General features: G+C 41.4%; 1 protein-coding gene across 8 annotated transcripts in view; it reads left to right on the top strand.

The window, feature by feature from the left end:
* ADGRF1 (adhesion G protein-coupled receptor F1) overlaps positions 1–14,297 on the top strand; it is a 44,928-nt gene extending 30,631 nt beyond the window's left edge. For 6 of the 8 annotated variants that reach the window (XM_065912117.1, XM_065912118.1, XM_065912116.1 and 3 more), the window contains 8 exons: positions 151–302; positions 1,713–1,876; positions 3,734–3,919; positions 5,622–6,995; positions 8,867–8,908; positions 9,889–9,948; positions 13,349–13,415; positions 14,079–14,297. In XM_065912117.1, the coding sequence (XP_065768189.1) occupies positions 151–302; positions 1,713–1,876; positions 3,734–3,919; positions 5,622–6,995; positions 8,867–8,908; positions 9,889–9,948; positions 13,349–13,415; positions 14,079–14,167 (2,134 nt within the window). In that variant the 3' untranslated portion in view covers positions 14,168–14,297. Of the gene's footprint in view, positions 1–150; positions 303–1,712; positions 1,877–3,733; positions 3,920–5,621; positions 6,996–8,866; positions 8,909–9,888; positions 9,949–13,201; positions 13,296–13,348; positions 13,416–14,078 lie in introns of those variants that run through there. The other 2 variants (XM_065912119.1, XM_065912120.1) reach the window with 2 other exon arrangements.
* The last annotated feature ends 2,017 nt before the right edge of the window (positions 14,298–16,314 follow it).

Genomic DNA, 16,314 nt, shown 5'->3' with positions numbered 1-16,314 from the left:
CTTTGCCTTCTCCATCAGCATGTAAGCTCCATGTAGGCAAAAATCAAATCTGTTTGGTCTATTCCTACAGACCTAATGTCACCCCCACAGAGTAAGCTCTGAGAGACTGAACAAATAAATCTCATTTTTCTTTCCACGTCATCACTGCAGAGATGGAAGCATCGTTGTTGGGTATGAAGTTGTTGGTTCCAGCAACACATATGAGCTCCTGTCGGGCATTGAGCAGATGGTTGAGAAGGCTAAGACATATCTGCGCCAGCTGTATGCACTAGAAGAAGACTCTTTCAGAGTGTATGGAGAAGGTAATGCTGGATTCTGTAGAATTAGGTTGCCTGTATATGGGTTCAGACACTCAGTCATGTGGGACTCTTTGTGACCCTATGGACTGTAGCCCGCCAGGTCCCTCTGTCCATGGGATTTTCCAGGCAAGAATAATGGAATGGGCTGCCATTTCCTCCTCCAGGGGATCTTCCCAGACCAAGGATTGAACCTGCATCTCCTGCATCAGCAGGTGGATTATTTATCCCTGAGCCACCTGGGAAGCTCCAGGGAAGTAGGTTAGGGGAGCCTAATTAGGAGATTGTGTATTGGAGATGTTCCCAAAACAGAATTGTTCTAAGACTGACTTTATCAAGCAGCTGTTCCCTCCTCCCCAACTCCCACCAGGATGAAACTCAATTTCAGCTGACTATTTCAGACTCTTGCTCATGGGTGATATGACCTCTTATTCTTAATGTAAGTGTCATGCAAGACTGATTCACTGCAGCTCTGTTGGAAATGACTCAGCAATAGTTTACTGGTGTCCATGTTGAAAGAGCCCTGGGGCTGATGCCATTCCTAAATTATAATCCAAGGGACCCAGGAAAGAATGCATTTTTTTTCAGGTCTTTCACATACACAAACACACACAGAAATATGCAGGCACACACACTCCACTTCATTTCTTCAAATGTTTGAAAAATTCTTTGCATTCAATTTCAATCTCTCTTTCCAAGATTTTTGCCACTTTCACCACCTATTCAACAAATATTTACTAAGTGTACAAAGTGCTTAGACACTTAAGACAGAGCAGTGAGGAAAAGAAACAAAAACCACAGTCCCTGTGGTTCTTCCTTCTCCCAGGCACAATCATGGTAAGAACATATTATGAAGGGCTTGGTGCAAGGGGAACTAAGTGTCTGGTCATGATGTGAGAAGCTTTTAAAGGGGAACAGAGTAGGACATGTCACCCCCAAATGGCAACTATCTGTCTTCTAACCCTATCATGCCTACTTTGTCCCATAGTATCTTGAAGCTTATCTGGTATTCTAGCATTCCCTTAAAGAGGGTAGATATTTTCTGGGAGGGATCACACCTTGGCTTGTTCTCAGCAAATATTTACTATTTGATAGCTCACTTAAAGTCCTATTGTTGGCCTAGATTACATACCTGGAGGGAAAGGGGGCCAGACTTGGGGAGGGCAGAACATCAGAAAAGAGGAAAAGGGACTGATGGGGGTAAAGCTGGACATCAAAGATAAACTTCTCCTACTCCTGAATTTTGCCTAGGTTTGGCTCTGAAAATATGACTTCTAAAGCATTGCTGTTAATATATAGTTTATATAGAGAGTGTCAAAACATTCTAAAGCACTGCTATTAATACATAGTTTATAGAGAGTGTCAAGACATTCTTCTACTATTTCTATTCTTTTCTCTATTTCTATTTTTTTCCAGCCCAGTGTAACAGCATTGCCTTTGGATTTGGGTCTGAGAATGACGAGTACACTCTTCCCTGTAGCCGCGGCTACATTGGAAACATCACGGTCAGGTGCCAATCCTCTGGGTGGCGTATCCTCAGGGAGATGTGTGTGCTCTCTGAGCTGGAAGAACTGAAGAAGGTAAAACAAAAAAAAGGCATTTCCACTTTGCATATTTGCCCTGGTTTTGCGTTTCGCAGTGGGTGTCTCCAGTGAACCCTCCTGTAGGTAGGTAATATGTATCAGTTTGTCTCATTGGTCAGATGTCGATGACGTCAGACCCTGGGGAACCCAGGGAGTGTAGCCATGAGTAGTGAGCCTAAGTGGCAGCTGAGAATGCCAGAAATGACAGATTGGATGATTTTGGGGGGAGGGTGCTGCAGAGGCATGAATCAATGCTGTAGAGGACTACCATAGATGGCAGAACAGCAACTATATCCAGAAAGCCTGGGAATTGAAGATCTAAGCGAAGGTGTTAAGTCTGAAGCCATAACCTTAGCACAAGTGAAGCTGTCATGTGTTAGAAATGGGGGTAGGGAGTGGGCCAGCCAGAGGTGAACCATATAAAATGAGAGAACTGCAATGGCTCTCTAGGGCCATGCACCTTGCCGATTTCCTTCAATAGATTGGAAAAGTAGAGACTAGGGGACTAATGGTCCCTCAGGTAGCAATAGTGTTGAACTAGAAACGTGGTCACTTGATTATGGCTATGACCTTCATATGATGCTCTCTTAGGAAGATTCAAGTACTTAAGGCTTGATAAATAGAAAAATGGAAGCAAATGGTGACGAGTTAAAACTCAGGTGTGGAAAAGGAACTCCAAGACCAGTTCACAGATATCATCCTGCAAATAGAACTTCATAGTGAACAGGGCTTCAGTCCCAGACAGATACCCTGCTTCAGAAACAGAGAACCCACCATGGTATTCACCAAGGGACTGTGGAAGGTTTACTGCTCCCTTCCTGGACCTCAGTTTCTCATCTGTAAACTTGGGAGGGAGGCTGGAGCAGATGACTTCTGGGGCTTATCCTTTTCCCTGCCTTCTTTGCTTCAAGCTCTGGACATAACCATAGCTGGGACTAGGCCACCCCAGGGTATAAGGACAAGCAGATCCCAGGTGCTTGAGGCAGAGAACAGCTCTGTCAGCTGAGAAGAGTAAAAAGGAAAACAGAGGGATCTGGGTTCCTGGGTTGACAGTCTTTGAGTAAGGAGAATATCCCTTCTAGCTGCCTTCCAAATTAGCTCAGTGTTGTGGAAGCAGATGGAAGCCTCAAGGAAAAAGTAAAACCCCAACTCCAGTGACCAAGTGTAGTCAAATCTCCACAGACATCCCTTTAAATCCTCTATAGCACTGGTCCCTAACCTTTTTGGCACTAGGAACCAGTTTGGAAGGCAATTTTTTCATGGACTGGGAGGTAGAGGAATGGTTTCTGGATGATTTAAGCACATTACATTTATTGTGCACTTTATTTCTTTTATTATTATATCAGCTCCACCTCAGATAATCAAGCTTTAGATTCTGGAGGGGGACCCCTGCTCTACAGGGACTTCTCAGCATAGTAAAAACGGATATACCATTTAGTGCCAAGCAGACCATGCCTTTCCGCTTCCTAGTGGGTTACTGTTTAGAAAGTCACTGAATCTCACTGAACTTCAGGTTCTGTATAATTAGGGTATGAATTTATGTAAAAATGCTTTTTAATGAAACTCTTCAAATTTTAATTTCCTTAATCAAAATGAAAATAATCATGGTACCTCCTTTAAACAGTAGCGAAAGGGCAAAATCAGTGAATCCCCAGTGAGGCATTTAGAACAGTGTATGGGAAACAGAAAGCACTGAATGACTGCCGCTGCCGCGTTATTGTCATCATTATATGATTATCCTAGGTTATCATGCACCATACAAGAGTTAGTTATATGTGGCCATGACGCTGATTTAAGTCTGATGAAGCACAAGCATTACATTGTGTCCTAGAATGTGACCGTTTCTGTTCCTAGAATTTAGGTGAGCTCGCCAGCAATACTGACACTGAGGCAGCTGTGTCGTCTCTGGTGCAGAAGCTTGCGATGGTCATTCAGCAAAGCCCGTCAACCACAGCTGGGAACCTGGCTTCCGTGGTGTCAATTCTGGGCAATATCTCATCTCTGAAAGAAAGCTTCATGGTGTCCAATTTGACAATGGAGGTAAAGTCTGCGTGAGCTCGAACGGCTCACTTTAAATGTTCGATCTGGTAAGAGGAATGGCAGAAGCCTTACTTGATAAGATGCTATTGAAAAGGGCCAAAGAGCCATGTAACAGTCTTTGTGTGAGCTTCGCTGTTTCCTCTGCAATGTGTAAGAAACCCCTGGGGTCAATTATGTGTGTACAAAGTAAGAGGGGGCTGCCTCCAGGCAGGCCGCCTGGGTGGCACCTGGCTAAAGGAAAGGTGTAAGTCTCTGCCCTGCCTGACCCTGAATGACACAGGTGCCAACTTTCTGATACTTAATATTGAGTCTGCAGTTTTTCCTTCCCATGGCTGTAAACTCTGACTCTAGTATATTAAATTTAGTGCATTTTAAGAACTCCATTTCTTGAGTGGGGAATTCATGGTTTAGTTTGGATATTTTTAAATTAACTTTAAAAATTCCTCAAATAAGACATGCTCACTATAAGATATACAAATAAACAAAAAGAAAAATAAGTGATATGTAATCTTGACACTCTAGAATGGCCACTGCTTACATTTTAGATGTTATCTCAGTGCCGAGAAGATTGACAAGGGATGCACAGCAGGTACTCAATAACTATTTGTTAAATAAATATCCTTCCAAAAATTTTGGATGTGTGCATTTTCTATGTTAAAGCATATAATATTTTACAAAATTGGGTTTTATATTATGTATACTGTTACATAATCACACAATGGTCCTTAACTACATAAGGTGAACGTTATATGTCAGAAGTGACATTAAATGTGAATAAGTTAAACTCCCTGAAACAAAGATGCTCAGATTTGTTTTTTTCAAAAAGACTGACTATGTATTAATGAGACCAAATAAAACAAAATGACACACAAAAGAAGTTAAAAATGAAATAAAGGGGAAAATAGAGCTACAAACACAAACCAAAAGAAGGCAGAGGTTGCTGAAAGCAGTAAAAGAAACCCACTATGGGATTTGAGCCAGGAGTCAGAGGGTTCAGGGTGAGTCTCAGCTAGAGTGACAGATGCCTAGAGCAGATGCCTGGGGACCAGAGCCATTAAGAGTGAGTGAGGCTCCTGGGAGAGAAAACACTGCCTTTCAGGGATGTTTGGAAAAGGAACGTCTTAAATTAAGACTGACCCTTAAAACCCACAACTAGATTCAATCCTTCCTTGTTGCATGTCCAGGGTTTAAGAATTTTTGCTTTTTAGTTTCCTCTGTTAATGTCATAAATATAAATGAATTAAAGCTTGAACATTTGTGACATGAATTTAGAACTTCTGATGTTAGCAAAATAAATAAACATAATATGGTAGAGTAGTTACAAGGAACATCTCACTCTTGGACCCTCAGCCTGAGGAGTCGTGCAGTCCTGTTTGCTATCTCAGAAGGAAGAAAATGCACATTTTGCAGCCCCCATTGCAGCATTCTTCTCCTTCATGCCTAAACCCTGTTTAGTTTATGAATTCCTGGCAGGTGTTCAACCTGGAACTGACATGATTCTGTGGATCTTTTTTCCTTAGCCCAGAGCTTTCCCTGTGTGGAGCACCATGCTGTATTTCACTGCTAAGTTTTAATGTGTGATCCTCGACTGAGCCAATTCTCTCGGCAATTTTCTTGAGCTTAAGATTAGTGACTATCCATCCATATAGTCCTCTGACCAGTTTACTCAAAATCCAAACTGACTTTCGTCCTTGTATTTCAGAATGTCATCAGTATAGCTGATCACATCCTTAATTCAGCTTCACTAGCCAACTGGACAGTGTTACTGCAGAAAGAAAAGAATGCCAGTTCCCAGTTACTAGCATCACTGGAAAACATCAGTGCTCTGGTACCTTCGACAGCTCTGCCTCTGAATTTTTCTCGAGACTTCATTAACTGGAGAGGGATTCCAGTATCTGCAAATCTCAGCAATCAAGGTTACAATTATGAGACTGAATTTCCCCCCCAAAACACCCCCAGTCCCATCACAGGCCATGTGTCTATTGACCCAGGACAATTCAAGAAGCACCTTCCATATACTATCATCAGCATGACCTCTTTGACCCTGGGGAGCATTCTACCCACTGCCAGAAATACAAATGCTCAGGTTAATGGGCCCTTGATATCCGTTATTATCCCCAACTCTTCCATCAATGAAATTTCCCTGACTTTTTCTAAGATGAAATTGAATCTGAGCCAACCTCATTGTGTGTTTTGGGATTTCAGTCATTTGAAGTGGAGAGATACCGGCTGCCAGCTAGCAAACGAAACTGCAAACTCGGTGACATGCCGCTGCACTCACCTGACCTCCTTCTCCGTGCTGATGTCCCCCATTGTCCCCCCTGCCATCGTCCCCATTGTGAAATGGATCACCTTTGTGGGGCTGGGGGTCTCCATCGGAAGTCTCATCTTATGCCTGACCATCGAAGGTCTGTTTTGGAAGCGGGTCAACAAAAACCAAACCTCACACAGCCGTCACATCTGCATAGTGAACATAGCTCTGTGCCTCCTGATTGCAGACGTCTGGTTTATTGTCGCCGCCACGGTGGATACCACGGCAAACTCTTCTGGCATCTGCACAGCTGCCGTATTCTTTGCACACTTTTTCTACCTCTCCTTGTTCTTCTGGATGCTTCTGCTCGGGTTCCTGCTGGCATATCGGGTGATCTTCGTGTTCCATCACATGGCCACACCTTTGATGGTGGCTGTTGGGTTCTGCTTGGGCTACGGGTGCCCTCTCATTATATCCATCGTCACCATTGCGGTCACGCAGCCCAGCAATGGCTACAAAAGGAAGGATGCGTGTTGGCTTAACTGGTCCAATGGGAGCAAGCCTCTCTTGGCCTTTGCGGTTCCTGCCCTGACTATTGTGGCTGTAAATTTGGCGGTGGTGCTATTAGTTCTCACGAAGCTCTGGAGGCCAGCTATTGGAGAAAGGCTGGCCCAGGACAACAAGGTCACTGTCATGCGCATAGGGAGGAGCCTCCTCGTCCTGACCCCTCTTCTGGGGCTCACCTGGGGTTTCGGCATAGCAACAATGGTGGACAGCCGGAATCTGGCTTGGCACATTATTTTTGCATTTCTCAATGCATTCCAGGTAAGAACAATGAGAATAACCTATAGTATAATCAGGTAACTGGAGTGTAGAGAATTGAGGATGGGAAGACCACTCTGGAGATGATCTCATCTCCCTGCCTCCAGGGAGTCTGGAGTGAACTGCAACAGTGAACAGAAGAAAAAGTTCCATTTTTTCCCCAATAGTTATTCTCATACTGAGGCAGAATATTAGGCGTCTTCAGTAATCCGTTCCAGGGCTTTAAATGTTCGAATTCACGTAGCTAACACTCACCTCCTTGCTGTTGACTCAGTTGTCTTCGTCTTGTGCTGATCTCTATGAAGTCACACAGGGAAAGGGAAATAAATCAAGAATACTTTTTGAGTCTGAATGGTGCCAAGGAAGTCCCTAGTGTGCCACAGAGCAGAGCCTGGCCAACTGCAGGCAGCGCTGTTTTTGTAAATAAAGTTTTATGGGACCACAGCCACGCCAGTTCATTTACACAAGGTCTGTGACTGTTTCCCTTACACGGACAGAGCTGAACAGTTGTAAGAATCTAGATGACCTGCAAAACCAGAAATATTTACTCTCGGGCTCTTTACAGAAAAGGTTTGCGGACCTCTGCTACCAAGCACGGGTTTTACATGTCATGGTCAGGGAGTGTTCAGTGAGTAGGCGGGCAAAATATTCCTTAGATTTGGAGAATCTGGAAAAGAGCCCTCAACCCTGGTTCAAGGAACATTGGTTGGGTCTCCTACCCTAGACAATGTCTCAGGGTACTGGTGGTTAAATGTTTGTGCTCTGGAGTTAAAATAGCTCTGGACTCAAATATATCATGTTATCCAACTGTGTGACCACTAACAAGTTATTTAACTTTTCTATCCTCAATTCTTTTATCTGGTGAACAGAGATAATATTATTATCTGTGTGCCCTGGTGGTGGTGCCCAGTCGTGTCTGACTCTTGAGACCCCGTGGACTGTAACCTGCCAGCCTCCTCTGTCCATGGGATTCACCAGGCAAGAGTACTAGAGTGGGTTGCCATGTCCTACCCAGGGAGTCTTCCCCACCCAGGGGTGGAACCCAGGTCTCCTACGTCTCCTGAATTGGCAGGTGGCTTGTTTACCACTCCGCCACCTGGGAAGCCCAGTTATTACCTGTATCTTAGAGTAAATACGAGGGTTCAATGAGATCATTCAGCACTTAGCACTGTGCCTGGCACAGAGTAAGTGCTCAGTAAATACCTCCAGAAAGCAGGTGGTTCTCCACCTACTTCAGCAAACTGGGGTACGTTTAGGTGGTGGCCCAAGGACTGTCATGGAGAGCACACACCTCATGGGGACAGGTGTAGGGAGCTTTCATCCAGGGCCCGGCCTTTGGTGACACGCTGTCTGAATAGGCACCAGCTGAGGATGCTCCAAGCAGGAGGAGGGTTTCAGGGTCCAAGAAAGATGCCGCTGAGGATTCCCCAGGGGCTGGACCTGATGGAAAGCGTGCTGATATAGTCAATTTCCTCCACTTGGCCTTGGACTTCAGAGCCGGCTGACATCATAAGATGCTGAGTTGGCATTTGTTTAATGTCTAAAGAAAGCCTAAGACACAGAAGCAAATGGAAGTTCTTTATTTGGGGTTTAGGATGACACAGAGGGGAACATGAAGCTCCACATGTGTTTCAAACTTTATTTACTCAATAATTTAATTAGTAACAACAACAAAAATGTTTGAGTACTTTGTGTTAATCCAGGCACTGTGGAGGTTTCATAGTATCCTTCTCTTCAGGGAACCCACAGCCAATAGGGGGACAGACAAGGAAATAATTTCAATGTTGGAGGATATAATAGAATAGTAATAATATAAAAACTTTCTTTCTGGAAATGGAAGAGATAATATATGTGCTTTATTCCTTCATTTAAAGGGTCTTTTCATCTTATGTTTTGGAATTCTCTTGGATAGTAAGGTATGTATATTCATTTCTCTCTTCCTCCTTTAATCCAGGAATCTAATCCCTCCCCTTCAGTTCTAAGATCCTTATTCATATATAAGAGGTTAGACCATGGGTGCTTTCATAAAATAAGTTCTATAATTTTATAAAAGGCAGGTTCAGTCAGGATACAAAGAAACTAAACACTCTTTGCTGATAATGGAGCTATAGTGAATCAACCACAGCATACAATGTGACCGTTGTAGAAAAAAGGGGGAAACTTGATTTTACTTTCAAATTTTGACTTGGTATAATTAGCCAGCAAAAAAAACTTCCCTTATGCTGGAAAAGTCTATTTATTTCTATGTTTCTAGAATTTTATATAGTAAATATTTTATAGCCTCTAACATGAAATAAAATTCTTAATGAAGGATGACTAATGCAAGTAAAAGATAATAGAAAAAAACTTATACTACTTTCATTATTTTTCCAAGCTTTTAGCAATTCTGCCGGGAGAAGTCAAGATAGTAAGTTAATAAATGTAGCCTTTGTTTTAATAAGAAGATAAGGATATTTTGTAATTATTATAATTGTTGTTGTACATGCCTCCAAACCCCTGTTTACAAAGAAGTAATTTGCTTTCTTCTGGATTGGAAGGGTTGTAAGGAAATAATTAAATAAAAATAAATAATTCTGTGGTTTTTACCATTTAGTCAGTGAGGAGACTCTTCACTTCAAAGATAAACTTCAAGTTAGCAATTATTGCCAATTACTAATGTCTAGAATCTGAATTATTATAGCTTTTGGTACTGTCATTCTTTGTTTCATTCTAGATTTGTTTATAAGAAAAGACATAAAAGAAAAATCCTTTCATCAGATCCCTATGCTTACAGTCTATTAAATACAGCTGGGAAATACTATTACTAAATAACAATTTTACTAGTTTTGTTCTTGATATGTCTATGTATGACTGCATATGGGTAGCTCCTCAATATTTTTTTTTTTTTGCACTATAGCTGCGACAGCTGCTGCTCAACAAGTTGTCTCCTTTAAGCTGCTGGGACCAGGCATCAAAGGTAATTATCTCCTGCTACCATGGAGGCAGTTCGTGAAGTTTTGTACTTTTTACACAGTCCCACAACAGGCCCAGTTTGGTGTAAACCCATTTAGTTTCTGTTGCCATTATATTCCTGGTATCTGGCACGATGTCCAGCATACACTCAATATTCACCAGAAAGTTTTTCAGTGAGTGAGTGAGTGAATGAATGAATGAATGAATGCAAATGTGTGGAAAGCTTCAAAGATGCTCAGGCATGGGGGTCTGCAGTGTTCTTGTGAGCAAATTCATTTGAAGTGTATCACTTGCTGTAGTCTGACTTGTCTCCCAACATCTAGAATCGATGGCGTCTTTCTCTCTGCCTAACTTTCTGGATCTCCTACAGACCCCTTTTCCTACTCTAGAAAAGCAGAGTGGAAAGTCTTCACTAACTTCTAATATAAAAAATTCTCCCTTTGAATTTTCTTTCTTATGCTGGTATAACTAACTTTATCCCTTGCAATTTTAGCTCTTTAGTCCACAAACTGCCACGTTTGTATGGAGACAGGATTTCTGTTTTCTTTGCCACAAATGTGCAATCCGTGTAAGGAACCATATAGTTAGAAACAAAAGTACTTGCCTCCCTATTTCATATTTTTGACATTACCTCATACTTTTGTCTTTCAGTAAGACATGGAGGGTCTTTCAGAAAGGATTCTAAAGCAGAAATTTCTGTGTTTGATAAAAATCAATTGACCTAAGTGCATGAAGAAAATACATAGATATTTAGAGTTCTTTTTAATATGGGATAATATAAACTTTTGAAATAAAGAAACAATGAGGCAATTTGCTTCTGGCATTAAAGTGATTTTCCTGGGTCTGCATTTCACTGGAAGGTGCTGTGAATTAGGACCCATGACTCAGGAATTGAGAGACCTACCCTGTATTTCTGACTCTGTAACCAACTGATTGTGTGATCATAGGAAAGTCACTTAGTACCTTTTGGTCTCATGTTCTCAAACTGTAAAAATTCAGTGTTGGACTAGTTACTCAAAGCAGAAGTTCTAATGCTCTGTGATTTTAATTGTATGTCTTGAAGAACTAAAATGCCTTGAGCCAGAAAATGTGAAATTAATGAATCATTCTCTGCTATTAAGAAAAGAAGGTTCATTATTAGAGAAATGTAAATCAAAACTACAATGCAGTACCATCTCACACCAGACAGAATGGCCATCATCAAAAAATCTACATACAATAAATGCTGGAGAAGGTGTAGAGAAAAGGGAATTCTCTTGCACTGTCGGTGGGAATGCAGATTAATACAGTCACTATGGAGAACAGTATGGAGATTCCTTAAAAAACTAAGAATAAAACTACCATGGCTTCCACTGTGGCTCAAACTAAAAAATTTGCCTGCCAATGCAGGACACCCAGGTTCCATCCTTGGGTCAGAAAGATCTCCTGAAGAAGGGAATGGCAACCCACTCCAGTATTCTTGCCTAGAGAATGCCATGGACAGAGGAACCTGGCATGCTATACTCCATGGGGTCACAAAGAGTCAGATATGACTGAGTGACTAACACTTTCACTTTTCAAAACTACCATATGACTGAACAATCCCACTAGTGAGCTGAGAAAACCATAATTTTTGAAAAAGACAAATGTACCCCAAAGTTCATCGCCGCACTATTTACAATACCTAGGACACGGAAGCAATCTAGATGTCAATCAACATATGAACGGATAAAGAACGTGTGGTACATATGTACAATGGATTATTCAGTCAGTTCAGTCACTCAGTTGTGTCTGACTCTTTGCGACCCCATGGACTGCAGCACGCCAGGCCTCCGTGTCCATCACCAACCTCTGGAATTTACTCAAACTCATATCCATTGCATCGGTGATGCCATCCAACCATCTCATTCTCTGTTGTCCCCTTCTCCTGCCTTCAATCTTTCCCAGCATCAAGGTCTTTTCCAGTGAGTCAGTTCTTTGCATCAGGTGGCCAAAGTATTGGAGTTTCAGCTTCAACATCAGTCCTTCCAATGAATATTCAGGACTGATTTCCTTTAGGATGGACTGGTTGGATCTCCTTGCAGTCCAAGGGACTCTCAAGAGTCTTCTCCAACACCATGATTCAAAAGCATCAGTTCTTCTGTGCTCAACTTTCTTTATACTCCAACTCTCATATCCATACAAGACTACTGGAAAAACCACAGCCTTGACTAGACAAACCTTCATTGGCAAAGTAACGTCTCTGCTTTTTAATACGCTGTCTATGTTGGTCATAACTTTTCTTCCAAGGAGTAAGTGTCTTTTTCACAATGTCACAATGGAATATTATTCAGCCAGAAAAGAACACGTTTGAGTCAGTTCTAATGAGGTGGATGAACCTAGAACCTATTATGCAGAGCGAAGTAAGTCAGAAAGAGAAAAACAAATACCAAATATTAACACATATATATGGAATCTAGAAAGGTGGTACTGATGAGTGTATTTGTAGGCAACGATGGAGACATAGATGTAGAGAATAGACTCGTGGACACAGTAGGGGAAGGAAAGGGTGGGATGAATTGAGACAGTAGCGTTGAAACATACACATTGCCATATGTAAAATAGAAAGCCAGTGGAAATTTGCTATATGATCCAGGGAGCCCAAACCCAGTGCTCTGTGACAGACTAGAGGAGTGGGAGGGAGGCTCAAGAGGGAGGAGACATGTGTATGTTAGGTATACCTATGGCTGATTTCAGGTTAATGTATGGCAGAAACCAGCACAGTATTTTATAATATATCCTCCAATTAAAAGTAAATTTTTTTAAAAAAAAAGGAAGGAGTTACAGCCTGTGTGACTGCATTGAAGATAAACCTTTAGTAAAGTAAGACAGGACACCCCCCCATCCTACAAAACAGGGAGTCAGAATTTTCCTCACTGGATAATCAAATAAAGAAAAACACTCAGAAGTAGAATAAAACAAACTCAAAAGTAAAGATGCCCAACAGTGTTTTTTTTATCCCTGTTTCTAATATAAAGTGTTCAGTTTTCAGAAGGCAGCTGTGGTCAGCGAGGGTTTCACATCTTCTCCATTTGTACTCCTCCAGTTTCACTTTCTGGAGAAGGCAATGGCAACCCACTCCAGTATCCCTTGCCTGGAGAATCCCATGGATGGAGGAGCCTGGTGGGCTGCCGTTTGTGGGGTCGCACAGAGTCGGACACGACTGAAGCGACTTAGCAGCAGCAGCAGTTTCACTTTCAAATTAGGTGACAAAAATGAGATTTTTGTCCTCTGAGTAGGTGACAAAAATGAGAGTTTCGTCTTCAAAGCACATTTGGCAGAAGAAAAGATGAGTATTTGTAATCTTCTGAGGGAATGTGAAGGAATAAGGAAGCACGTGAAAGAATACTTTGAATGCCTAAGTGACTTGGTTTTCTTTGGTGCAGCAGAAGTTATCAGATTCATCTGTCAAACTCAGATTCGAAAAGACTTTCAACCCATTCCAACCGAAAGGTGAGTAAAAACAGACCAAAGTTTCCAAAGGGTAGGAAGAAAGAATAAGAATCTGTCATCGGTAATTCTCTTTAGATTCTGATCAAAATTCCTTGAATTTCAAATAAAGTTCAAGTGTCTTAACTTGAAAAACCTTTTCCCACCCCAAATGCTCGATGTGGTCATCTGAAAGCTTTGGGTCCTGTTATCACTGCCACCAACCAGTCTGAGGGCTTCTATGGGCAGCGATAGGGGATAATATGTTATTTGTGTAATAAAAGGTCTTGGGGTTAAAATAAAGGAATGCGTAGCTATACATGACAAAAGATACACCAAAATCAGCCTGAGGGCTTTTAATAGATCTCTTTACCTTTTTGGACATTGATTCCTCATCAGTAAAATGAAAAACTAAGAGACCACTGAGGTTCCTTCCAGCAGTAACCTTCAGTGGTCGCAAACCTTTATCTCACTCCCCAGGATCTGAAAATGTGGGGTTTCTCTTTTCAAATGAGAGAAATCTGAGAGATGTAAGCTTCAATGGCATTAATAAAATGCGGGTCTACACTAAGTTCTTCATGAAACTGTCCAGAATTGTAAAGAATTGCATAGGCTTACTCTAATTTTGATCTTATGCTTGTTCCAACATAACAGCAATAATTCTTATTCTCTTTTTTCCTCTTTTAGGCCACTATGTATTTTCGTATACTAGAGAATCCTCACATGACATCATGCTAACTCAGTTTTCATCAGTTGAACAAAGCAGGGAATCCTAAAATCAAGGATAATTTTTTTTTTTTTAAGTAAATCGACATTCAGAGCTCAATGTCAGCAAAGAAATGATATTCAATGGAATTTTCTGATTTAAAAATCTGGAAATAAAATAAGGAGCTTCAGCAGCTTCATGACTACCATCTTTTATCTTCAACTAAATGGAGAGATTTACTTCTGTATGGTTTGATTTAAAGAAATCACTTCATAAATGTAGAAGATTAATTTTGTGTCAGAAATTTTGTCAGTTGTACTAGCTTCTCACTGCCACAAACTGTGGTTTCCTTTTTCATAAATTAGCATTATGCATGTGACATTTCCAATTATCTGAATTGGAATAAGGAAATGTCATGAAATCACTTTAAATACATTGATGGACCGTGTTTACTTTCTCATAAAAAAAGTCACTGGTGAAATATTCTAGAGAAAAGGCATTTTCTTCCCCAATTTCCAGTCAAATTTTATGCTTGTTCTTGTATTTTAGATTCAGTCACTGAAGTCTGAAGGTTAATCAGAAACAAAATGGAAATTGTCCATTTCAGACAGCTTTGTAGCCATGACTTAGAAACTATAGCAATGTGATTTTATATATATATTTGTATATATTTGTCAGTTTACAAAGAACTTTGATCTGGTCCCCATCCAGTGACGTGAAGTGTCTGGGCAGACAGAATGAAGGGATGAGGAAACTTGGGCTTAGACAGGTCAAGCGACTCCCCAAGCATTGTGATGACACTAAAGGAGTATTGGGCACTTTTAGGACTTTGGTTCCTAGTCCATTTCTACAGCCCCATAACAGCCTTGAAAATTACCTGCAATCCTAATCAAACCTTGTGAGGTTAAGTTCTTCATTTCTTCCTCCCAGAATTCTATGTCAGAGGCAAAGTGAAGGAGAGTTTGATTGTCAGTTTTCAGGAAAGTCTTAAAGCACCCTGGTTTTCTTTCATAATACACTGTAGGCGCTTACTGGAAGTTACTTACACATATCGTTGGTGCTACTTTTGGATGAGATAACAAAGCAGCAGGTGAAGACACGCTGGGAAGTGACATTTCCCTTCCATACTGCCATCACTTTGGGCTCACCTGAATGCCAGCCCTGAACATAGAGCCCAGAAGAACTAAGCCCTTTGATTCATCCTTGCTTCCAGAGTTTCCTAAAAAATCTGCAGCAGCATTTCTTAAAGCAAATGTCTATTCCTTTCAATAGCGGTAGTGATGATAATGATGCTGACGGCGATGGTAAGAAATCAGAAAAGAAGAAGCAATATGTGTATGTGCTCACGATGTGTCAAGCTCTACTCTGCATTTATTTTTTATTTATTTTTAATAGCTTTTAAATTTTGTGTTGGGATGGAGCCAATTAAAAAATAATGCTGTGACAGTTTCAGGTGAACAGCAAAGGGACTCAGCCATAAGATACATGTATCTGTTTTGTGTTTAATCTCATGTAATCTTCACAATAAGCTTGAGAGGGAGGAATATTATTATCCTTGTTTTATAGCTGCTGAAACTAAGGCACAGAGAGAGGTGAGATCATGTGAGCAGGGCAACATGGATAGCAAATGGCTGTGCCAGGATAGAAGCTATAGAAGTTGAATTACAGTAAGAGGGGGGTTATGTAAATCAGTCTAGCCAGACTGACATTGTTTATTTAATTGTAATTAGAATCCTAGACTGCTTGGTCTGCAAGGGAGCTCAGGTCTCTTCTAGCCACTATTTTACACATAGCCCTGATGTCCTAAGACCCAGCAGCTTGTGATTATGAAAGCAAATCATGTCCATATTTACGGCTATCTGTAGGAATATATTAGTCAGCTCAGACTGCTGGAATAGAACATCCCAGACTTGTGGTTTAGACAACAGAAATGTATTTTCTCACGGTCCTGGATCTGGGAAGTCCAAGCTGAACGTGCCATCGAACTTGTCTTCTGGTGAGACTGCTCTTCCATCTTGTCTGTGTCCTCACACGGCCTCTGCTTCATGCACACGCAAATGGAGCTCTCTGGTGTCTCCTCCTCTTCTTATGAGGACACCAGTCTTATCAGATTAGGGCCCCACCCTGACCAGCTCATTCTACCTTAAGTACTTCCCTACTAACCCTATCTCCAAGTATGCACATTGGAGGTTAGGGCTTCAACATAGGGATTTTTGA

The sequence above is a fragment of the Muntiacus reevesi genome, chromosome 20 (genome assembly GCF_963930625.1).
Source record: "Muntiacus reevesi chromosome 20, mMunRee1.1, whole genome shotgun sequence".
Lineage (NCBI taxonomy): Eukaryota > Metazoa > Chordata > Mammalia > Artiodactyla > Cervidae > Muntiacus > Muntiacus reevesi.
The sequence above is the reverse complement of the archived record's forward strand: the minus strand, read 5'-3'. Positions and strand labels throughout refer to the sequence as shown.